This window comes from Protopterus annectens, chromosome 13.part0 (assembly GCF_019279795.1).
Source record: "Protopterus annectens isolate FY-2018-M chromosome 13.part0, PAN1.0, whole genome shotgun sequence".
In the NCBI taxonomy this organism is placed as follows: Eukaryota; Metazoa; Chordata; order Ceratodontiformes; family Protopteridae; genus Protopterus; species Protopterus annectens.
In genome coordinates, this window is record NC_056747.1 from 203,848,874 (window position 1) to 203,860,523 (window position 11,650).

The 11,650-nt window shown below is 41.8% G+C and overlaps 1 protein-coding gene across 7 annotated transcripts in view; it reads left to right on the top strand.

Annotated features, from left to right (window-relative positions):
• LOC122817706 (mucin-16-like) overlaps nt 1-11,650 on the top strand; it is a 261,441-nt gene that overhangs the window by 78,861 nt on the left and 170,930 nt on the right. For 6 of the 7 annotated variants that reach the window (XM_044090777.1, XM_044090778.1, XM_044090780.1 and 3 more), the window contains exon 5: nt 182-9,580. The exons of the other annotated variant lie outside the window; for it this stretch is intronic. In XM_044090777.1, coding sequence (XP_043946712.1) covers nt 182-9,580 — 9,399 coding nt within the window. The remainder of the gene's footprint in view (nt 1-181; nt 9,581-11,650) is intronic. 7 annotated transcript variants of the gene reach the window in all.

An 11,650-nucleotide genomic window follows, 5' to 3' on the forward strand; every position in this document is an offset into this window, starting at 1 on the left:
ATCATGCACATATTTTAAATAAGTGCACACATCTCCTTTCTTCCATCTGTAAACTAAAAATGCAAAGTGTACTATCCAGAGGAATTCGTACAGAAGTTTTATTCCTCTCCATTCCATCACAAAATTCTATTTCAAGCAGCAAAGTACATTATCTCATGCTAAATATGTGTAATTTGTACAGGTGAGGGAACAAATGGCACGGCATATTTATCATCATCAACAAGAGAAACAATAGCTACAACTTCAACATCAGTAGTATTTACACTTGGATTAAGTTCTGTGTCATCTACACCTCCATTAATGTCTAGCACATCACCAGTGCAGACATCAACATCTGGAGAAACTTCAATGACCAGTGTGCAAACAGGGGCACCAGTGATACTGTCAGTGACTACACCAGAAATGAGCACAAGGCCACAGACATCATCACAAGCAGCAACTGTGACAACCACAGAAACCAAAATGCTAACTATGGCTCTATCCAGTACTGCACTAGAAACAGCACCACAGGTGAGCACTGCATCCCAGGTGAATACAAAAATAACTTTATCTCCAAGTACGGAAATGGGCAGCCCAAAAACAGGGACACCAGCCTTTGAAACAACCACATCCACAACTTCTACAGTAGAAAATAATAGCTCAGCACAAAGAAGCACAGCAAAAAGCACTTTGGAAACAAGTAATCAAGTCACCACTGCAGAGGCATCTACAGAAACCACTGTGATATCCACATCACCAGTGAAAGTCACAGTATTACCATCATCGGCTACTGAAACAACAATACTTGGAAAAGAGATGACATTATCCTCCAGTATTGTACCTGTGTCAACAGCAGTGACAACATCAATGTTACCACTTATAACAGAGCACATCACAGCACAGTCCCAGGTTCCAGCTGGACAAGGACCTTTGTCAAACGTAACTACCGTATCAGTGACAGAGCTTCCAAGTTCTACACAGCAGCTTACTAAAATGCAAGAAAGTAAATCTCCAACAGCTCTGTCAGCTACTGAAACCATGAGACCTATGACATCTCTAACTGTCGGAATTCCCCCATCAAGCATGTCACTAAAAACTGTTACACTGTCACCTAGTCTGACAACAACAAGCATTATGCAAACAACGCCTGCATTAACCAGAACTGCAGCAACTTCATCTACAACCCCAGTAGAAACAACAAGCACTGCATTCTTACTTTCTACTGGTAAAGCATCATCAGTATCAGGTTTACTGACAGAAACAATAGTGTTAGAGCCATCTTCTGCTACATCAGAAATTGCAATTACAACATTAGTCTCATCACAAGGCAGAAGTGAAATAACAAGTACTGAATCATCTAAAGTTAGCACAGAACCTGTAACCCCTAGTATGGAAGCATACAGGACTTCAAAAGTATCGCCAGCCCTTGAGACATTAAAATCAACAAGTTCTACAACACAGCTTATTCCTTACACAAGCCTTGCACAAGGAACTCAGCAAACAATTAGTTCTGCTTTCCTTACGCAGTTACCTGGTACATCTACAGTAGGAACAAGCAGCTCTGTGTACCCAGCATCCCCTGAGAAAGTATTAACATCAACAGGACAAAGTACTGAGGTGAAACTCAGTACGGAGACAACAGCTGTTTCCTCTCATACTGTACCACTGACAACAACACCACCAACAACACCATTGCCACTTGTAACTGAGAACATCATAGCACAGTCCCAGATTCCAGCCGGGCAGGGACCTTCATCAAATTTAACTACCTTACCAGTGACACAGCTTCCAAGTTCTACACAACAACTTACTAAAGTGCAGGAAAGTATATCTCCAACAACGTTGTCAGTTACTGAGCTCATAATACCTGTAACATCTGTACTTGTATCAGTTACCACATCAAGCATGTCAACAAAGACATCAGTGACCCCTGGTGTTGTGACTCTGTCACCTAGTCCACCAGTAACAAGCACTCTGCAAACAATGTCTACATTAACCACAACTGTGCCAACTTCATCTACAACTCCAGTAGAAACAACAAGAACCACACTGTTACTTTCTACAGGTGAAGCATCTTCTGTATCAGGTCCACTGACAGAGACAATAAAGTTAGTACCATCTACTGCAACACCAGAAACTACAAGTACACCTTCAGTCTCATCACATGGTACCAGTGAAACAAGTAGGGAAACTCCAAGGACAACTGGGGCTCTGTCTGGTTCTGTTCAAATATCTACTCCCTTAGCAAGTACCGAATCGGCTATGGTCACTACAGCACCTGTAACACCTAGTACAGAAACACATAGTACTGTAACTGCAGCGCCCGTCCTTGAGACATTAAAATCGACAAGTTCTACAACACAAAGTACATCTGTGCCTTATACAAGCAGAGGACAAAGCACACAACAGATGGCTAGTTCTGCTTTCCTTACACAGTTACCTGGTACATCTGCAGCAGGAACAAGCAGCTCTGTGTACCCAGCATCCCCTGAGAAAGTACTAACATCAACAGCACAAAGTACTGAGGTGAAACTCAGTGCAGAGACAACAGCTGTTTCCTCCAGTTCTGTACCACTGACAACAACACCGCCAACAACACCACTACCACTTGTAACCGAGAACATCATAGCACAGTCCCAGATTCCAGCCGGGCAGGGACCTTCATCAAATTTAACTACCTTCCCAGTGACACAGCTTCCAAGTTCTACACAACAGCTTACTAAAGTGCAGGAAAGTATATCTCCAACAACGTTGTCAGTTACTGAGCTCATAATACCTGTAACATCTGTACCTGTATCAGTTACCACATCAAGCATGTCAACAAAGACATCAGTGACCCCTGGTGTTGTGACTCTGTCACCTAGTCCACCAGTAACAAGCACTCTGCAAACAATGTCTACATTAACCACAACTGCGCCAACTTCATCTACAACTCCAGTAGAAACAACAAGAACCGCACTGTTACTTTCTACAGGTGAAGCATCTTCGGTATCAGGTCCGCTGACAGAGACAATAAAGTTATTACCATCTACTGCAACACCAGAAACTACAAGTACACCTTCAGTCTCATCACATGGTACCAGTGAAACAAGTAGGGAAACTCCAAGGACAACTGGGGCTCTGTCTGGTTCTGTTCAAATATCTACTCCCTTAGCAAGTACCGAATCGGCTATGGTCACTACAGCACCTGTAACACCTAGTACAGAAACACATAGTAGTGTAACTTCAGCATCTGTCCTTGAGACATTAAAATCGACAAGTTATACAACACAAGGTACCTCTGTGCCTTATACAAGCAGAGGGGAGAGCACACAACAAATGGCTAGTTCTGCTTTCCTTACACAGTTACCTGGTACATCTGCAGTAGGAACAAGCAGCTCTGTGTACCCAGCATCCCCTGAGAAAGTACTAACATCTACAGGACAAAGTATTGAGGTGAAACTCAGTACAGAGACAACAGCTGTTTCCTCTGGTACTGTACCACTGACAACAACACCACTACCACTTGTAACCGAGAACATCATAGCACAGTCCCAGATTCCAGCCGGGCAAGGACCTTCGTCAAATTTAACTACCTTATCTGTGACGCAGCTTCCAAGTTCTACAGAACAGCTTACTAAAATGCAGGAAAGTAAATTTCCAACAACTTTGGCAGTTAGTGAGACAAAGAAACCTGTAACATCTGTGGCTGTATCAATTACCAGATCAAGCACATCAACAAAGACATCAGTGACCCCTGGAGCTGTTACATTGTCACCAAGTTCGACAACAGCAACAAGCACTCTGCAAACAATGTCTACATTAACCACAACTGCTGCAACTTCATCTACAACTCCAGTAGAAACAACAAGTACCACACTGTTACTTCCTACAGGTGAAGCATCTTCGGTATCGGGTCCGCTGACAGAGACAAAAGTGTTAGTGCCATCTACTGCTATACCAGAAAGTACAAGTACATATTCAGTCTCATCACATGGTACCAGTGAAACAAGCAGGGAATCTCCAAGGACAACTGTGGTTCTATCTGGTTCTGTACAAACAATTACTCAAACAAGTACCGAATCAGCTAACGTCAGCAAAGCACTTGTGAGTCCTATTACAAAAGAACATAGCACTGTAACAGTGATGTCGGCCGTTGAGACATTAAAATCGACAAGTTCTACAACACAAAATACATCTGTGCCTTATACAAGCAGAGGGGAGAGCACACAACAAATGTCTAGCTCTGCTTTCCTTACACAGTTACCTGGTACATCTGCAGTAGGAACAAGCAGCTCTGTGTACCCAGCATCCCCTGAGAAATTACTAACATCAACAGCACAAAGTACTGAGGTGAAACTCAGTACGGAGACAACAGCTGTTTCCTCTGGTACTGTACCACTGACAACAACACCACCAACAACACCATTGCCACTTGTAACTGAGAACATCATAGCACAGTCCCAGATTCCAGCCGGGCAGGGACCTTCATCAAATTTAACTACCTTACCAGTGACACAGCTTCCAAGTTCTACACAACAACTTACTAAAGTGCAGGAAAGTATATCTCCAACAACGTTGTCAGTTACTGAGCTCATAATACCTGTAACATCTGTACTTGTATCAGTTACCACATCAAGCATGTCAACAAAGACATCAGTGACCCCTGGTGTTGTGACTCTGTCACCTAGTCCACCAGTAACAAGCACTCTGCAAACAATGTCTACATTAACCACAACTGTGCCAACTTCATCTACAACTCCAGTAGAAACAACAAGAACCACATTGTTACTTTCTACAGGTGAAGCATCTTCTGTATCAGGTCCACTGACAGAGACAATAAAGTTAGTACCATCTACTACAACACCAGAAACTACAAGTACACCTTCAGTCTCATCACATGGTACCAGTGAAACAAGTAGGGAAACTCCAAGGACAACTGGGGCTCTGTCTGGTTCTGTTCAAATATCTACTCCCTTAGCAAGTACCGAATCGGCTATGGTCACTACAGCACCTGTAACACCTAGTACAGAAACACATAGTACTGTAACTGCAGCGCCCGTCCTTGAGACATTAAAATCGACAAGTTCTACAACACAAAGTACATCTGTGCCTTTTACAAGCAGAGGACAAATCACACAGCAAATGCCTAGTTCTGCTTTCCTTACACAGTTACCTGGTACATCTGCAGTAGGAACAAGCAGCTCTGTGTACCCAGCATCCCCTGAGAAATTACTAACATCAACAGCACAAAGTACTGAGGTGAAACTCAGTGCAGAGACAACAGCTATTTCCTCCAGTACTGTACCACTGACAACAACACCGCCAACAACACCACTACCACTTGTAACCGAGAACATCATAGCACAGTCCCAGATTCCAGCCGGGCAGGGACCTTCATCAAATTTAACTACCTTACCAGTGACACAGCTTCCAAGTTCTACACAACAGCTTACTAAAGTGCAGGAAAGTATATCTCCAACAACGTTGTCAGTTACTGAGCTCATAATACCTGTAACATCTGTACCTGTATCAGTTACCACATCAAGCATGTCAACAAAGACATCAGTGACCCCTGGTGTTGTGACTCTGTCACCTAGTCCACCAGTAACAAGCACTCTGCAAACAATGTCTACATTAACCACAACTGTGCCAACTTCATCTACAACTCCAGTAGAAACAACAAGAACCGCACTGTTACTTTCTACAGGCGAAGCATCTTCGGTATCAGGTCCGCTGACAGAGACAATAAAGTTATTACCATCTACTGCAACACCAGAAACTACAAGTACACCTTCAGTCTCATCACATGGTACCAGTGAAACAAGTAGGGAAACTCCAAGGACAACTGGGGCTCTGTCTGGTTCTGTTCAAATATCTACTCCCTTAGCAAGTACCGAATCGGCTATGGTCACTACAGCACCTGTAACACCTAGTACAGAAACACATAGTAGTGTAACTTCAGCATCTGTCCTTGAGACATTAAAATCGACAAGTTATACAACACAAGGTACCTCTGTGCCTTATACAAGCAGAGGACAAAGCACACAACAAATGGCTAGTTCTGCTTTCCTTACACAGTTACCTGGTACATCTGCAGTAGGAACAAGCAGCTCTGTGTACCCAGCATCCCCTGAGAAAGTACTAACATCTACAGCACAAAGTATTGAGGTGAAACTCAGTACAGAGACAACAGCTGTTTCCTCTGGTACTGTACCACTGACAACAACACCACTACCACTTGTAACCGAGAACATCATAGCACAGTCCCAGATTCCAGCCGGGCAGGGACCTTCGTCAAATTTAACTACCTTATCTGTGACGCAGCTTCCAAGTTCTACAGAACAGCTTACTAAAATGCAGGAAAGTAAATTTCCAACAACTTTGGCAGTTAGTGAGACAAAGAAACCTGTAACATCTGTGGCTGTATCAATTACCAGATCAAGCACATCAACAAAGACATCAGTGACCCCTGGAGCTGTTACATTGTCACCAAGTTTGACAACAGCAACAAGCACTCTGCAAACAATGTCTACATTAACCACAACTGCTGCAACTTCATCTACAACTCCAGTAGAAACAACAAGTACCACACTGTTACTTCCTACAGGTGAAGCATCTTCGGTATCGGGTCCGCTGACAGAGACAAAAGTGTTAGTGCCATCTACTGCTATACCAGAAAGTACAAGTACATATTCAGTCTCATCACATGGTACCAGTGAAACAAGCAGGGAATCTCCAAGGACAACTGTGGTTCTATCTGGTTCTGTACAAACAATTACTCAAACAAGTACCGAATCAGCTAACGTCAGCAAAGCACTTGTGAGTCCTATTACAAAAGAACATAGCACTGTAACAGTGATGTCGGCCGTTGAGACATTAAAATCGACAAGTTCTACAACACAAAGTACATCTGTGCCTTACATAAGCACAGGACAAAGCACACAACAAATGCCTAGCTCTGCTTTCCTTACACAGTTACCTGGTACATCTGCAGTAGGAACAAGCAGCTCTGTGTACCCAGCATCCCCTGAGAAAGTACTAACATCAACAGCACAAAGTACTGAGGTGAAACTCAGTACGGAGACAACAGCTGTTTCCTCCAGTACTGTATCACTGACAACAACACCACCAACAACACCACTACCACTTGTAACCGAGAACATCATAGCACAGTCCCAGATTCCAGCCGGGCAGGGACCTTCATCAAATTTAACTACCTTACCAGTGACACAGCTTCCAAGTTCTACACAACAGCTTACTAAAATGCAAGAAAGTAAATCTCCAACAACCTTGTCAGTTACTGAGCTCATAATACCTGTAACATCTGTACCTGTATCAGTTACCACATCAAGCATGTCAACAAAGACATCAGTGACCCCTGGTGTTGTGACTCTGTCACCTAGTCCACCAGTAACAAGCACTCTGCAAGCAATGTCTACATTAACCACAACTGTGCCAACTTCATCTACAACTCCAGTAGAAACAACAAGAACCGCATTGTTACTTTCTACAGGTGAAGCATCTTCGGTATCAGGTCCGCTGACAGAGACAATAAAGTTAGTACCATCTACTGCAACACCAGAAACTACAAGTACACCTTCAGTCTCATCACATGGTACCAGTGAAACAAGTAGGGAAACTCCAAGGACAACTGGGGCTCTGTCTGGTTCTGTTCAAATATCTACTCCCTTAGCAAGTACCGAATCTGCTATGGTCACTACAGCACCTGTAACACCTAGTACAGAAACACATAGTAGTGTAACTTCAGCATCTGTCCTTGAGACATTAAAATCGACAAGTTCTACAACACAAAGTACCTCTGTGCCTTATGCAAGCAGAGGACAAAGCACACAACAAATGGCTAGTTCTGCTTTCCTTACACAGTTACCTGGTACATCTACAGTAAGAACAAGCAGCTCTGTGTACCCAGCATCCACTGAGAAAGTACTAACATCAACAGCACAAAGTATTGAGGTGAAACTCAGTACGGAGACAACAGCTGTTTCCTCCAGTTCTGTACCACTGACAACAACACCACCAACAACACCACTACCACTTGTAACCGAGAACATCATAGCACAGTCCCAGATTCCAGCCGGGCAGGGACCTTCATTAAATTTAACTACCTTATCAGTGACACAGCTTCCAAGTTCTACATACCATTTTACTGAAATGCAAGAAAGTAAATTTCCAACAACCCTGTCAGTTACAGAGCTCATAATACCTGTAACATCTGTACCTGTGTCAGTTACCACATCAAGCATGCCACCACAAACATCAGTGACCCCTGGTGTTGTGACTCTGTCACCTAGTCCACCAGTATCAAGCACTCTCCAAACAATGCCTGCATTGACCAGAACTGCAGAAATTTTATCTACACACCCTGCAAAAACACCAAGCAGCATGCTCTTACTTTCTACTGATAAAGTGTCTTCTGTATCGGGTCCACTGACAGGGAAAATAGTGTTAGAGCCATCTACTGTCACATCAAAAACTACAAGTACACCTTCAGTCTCATCATATGGCACAAAGGAAATAACTAGTGAATCTTCAAAGACAACTGTGGTTCTGTCTGGTTTTGTACAAACAACTTTTCTCTCAACTGAATCAGCTAAGGCCATAACAGTGCCTGTAACTGCTCATGAAGTGACACAAAGTTTAGCAGCAACGTCAGTCTTTGAAACATCAACCTCTACAATGAAAGGAACAACTGTCCCATATGCACAGCAAACACAAAGCTTACAGGAAATACATAGTTCAGTTTTGACTTCAAAGACATCTGCTATACCAGCAATAGAAGGATCTGTGACCCCAACATCTACACAGAAAGCACAAACATCTGTGCCACAAAGTACCAACATTCATCTGGAAACAGAGACCGCAGCACAATCTTCCTCTACCATAATACCATCACCGACAAAAACAATCCTACCATTTATAACTGAGCACATTATAGCACAGTCTGAAATTCCAGCTGGCCAGGGGCCTCCTTCTTGGAATTTTACTACCTTATCAACAATAGTACCAGTTTCTATACAGAAATCTATTACCACACAACAAACTACACCTCGGGCATCTCCTTCTGTAGCTGATACCACAAAATCTGTACTTCCCACAGTGCTGCCAGTTATAACAGAACATATTGAGGCCCAGTCTCAGGTTCCTGTTGATCAGAAGCCATCTTGGAATTTAACTACTTTATCGACAGCAGAGAAAATGATTTCCTCACAAACATCACCCTCAGCAACATTTACTTCTAAAATTCAGCAACTTAATACAATAGGAAGTACATTGCCAACTGAAATTATTTCTGCACCAACAACCACAACAAGTCAGCCAAGCATCAAGTATTCAACAGCAATATCTTCCACACAACAGAAATTCTCCACTCTGCCATCTTTCACATCACCAGAAACAATCTACACAGTAGCAGGCCATACTTCAAAATGGCAGCCTTCTTTAACAACAAAAGCAGAAAGCTTTTCTACGACTATTTTACTAAATACTACATTACTGGAAATAACAGAAGAAAACATTGCTGAGAAAACAGTTGCTCCTGTTGATCAACACCCTGTGAAGAATGTTACACTCTTCCCAAGTACTACAGCTGTACCTAAAAGTAAGTACTCTACCACACTTCCAGTAACAACATTGCAAACTACTACTTCAGTATCCTCTGCTCAATCAGTAACAGGCCGGGTGATACCAACAGGTATGAAATATGTATTTTCAAGATGGCATCTAGGAATTCTTCCTTTAAAGGAATGTTTCTGAGAAGATGCACACATGTTGGAAAGTTATGATTCCTCTCAAAATGTTAGACAATCACAATTAGTTTGAATTATTATTGTTTTTTATCCTACAGCATTTTTTTTTTGTGTGGCTCAGATGAGAGTTTCAGAAGTTGGGCCATGTAGACTACTCTCAAGCAAAATAAAATTTCTACTACTTTACAGGTACAAGTAAAAGTAAACAGATGCAAATTCAGGCATGTAAGCACCTACTCCTTAGCTAATACTGACAGAAAAAAATGCATAATCTTATGTCTCTTTATCAGCTTTCATTGAATACATCAAGTGTGTGAGTTACTTAGTTAACTCAAACCTTCACCACCCACCTAGTATATGCATCACTGTAAATCCATCTCAAGTGCTTAACTAATGTCAGTAGTGGCTGCCCAGTGTCTCATGGAGATTTGCTTCACATAGTAACCCACATATTCCTTTCATTGCAATAGTCAGATGCTTCCATTGTGTAAGATTCAAATGTGGTTTTAATTTGCAACCTTCCCATAGCTAGAGCTACATTAAATGACAGTTTAATGTGCCTGATCTGCCAGAGTGAATTTATTAATTTACTATTTACTAACTGGGTAGGTGGACTGGTTAAAAAGACCCTTTTTCAGCCACGAGCAGAGCTGTCATTCATAACTTTTTTGGGTCTTCTGCCATTTCTACTTCTGAATACATTGTCCCATGGCTGCAATTCAAAACGTACTTCTCCATTTTGTCATTAACTAGCACATTTCCCATACTGTTGTCAACAAAGAGCCAATTGTTATCCATGCTGGAATCTACCTCTTTATAGCAAAGGTGTGCATCTATGGTTACAGAGTCGTCCTGCCATATAATTAATTATGGTGTTTCTAGGTCTCCTTGAACTATAAGTGTTCACTCTGATGTTATTCCTTACATCTACTCAGTCTCTCTATATTAAGCAACTGATCAAGCAGTAATACTACCTGACACGGTAGACAGTAATTAGCAACCTTGAACTGCCCAAAGGTGGTCTGCAGCTGACAGCCTAAGGAGATCCAACAGGTCCATATCAGGGTAACTTGCCCATTATCAGCTAGTTTCATGATGATTTACTCTGGATCCCTCCATGGAATCCATTTCCAGCTGATGGTTTAATTATATCCATTGGTTTATCTGACTACATAATCTAGATATCTACTGAATATCAACTCTGTTAGTGTATTTATCATGATTTATGATTTCTATAGTTGTGTATACATATGTGTGTGTGTGTGTGTGTGTGTGTGTGTGTGTGTGTGTGTGTGTGTGTGTGTCTCTCTGTTTTGTCTCCCTTCCCCTATGTTTTGTGAACTGACGTTTGTTTATGTAACTAAAGAAGGATGCTGGGCCTATACCTTTCAACAATACTGAGGTAGAAGTTTTTCAATTTGGAGAATACGGAGCATTAAAAACTCATCAAAGTGATGAGTTATAGCGTCTGATGATGAGTCATTTGGAAAAGTAGGGAAATTTGTACTATAATTAAAAAACAGCACTTTCAGTTTTATATGTACACATTCATTATTTGCAACAATGTAGTCTAAATATACATGGACTGACTTTCATATTTACAAAAACAGAAATGGGAACATACAGTTTGATTTTTCTAACATCCTCCTATAGATTCTTATAATTATCATGCGATGTTTTAGATGCTGTACTAATAATCTTTTTTTTAATAAGTAAATTGCTACAGTCTGCATAATTCTGTATGGTGATCAGGATTGAACCCCCGACCAACAGTGATAATGATGCATAGGAGAAGCTAAATGTGCTGTCAGCATCACTGATAAAATCTGTAGCAGAGCAGAATGGTAGGATACCTGCTGCAGGTGAGTACATCTGTTGCAGCCCTTAGTTTTGAAGTTATGCATCTGGTTTGCTGGTATTCT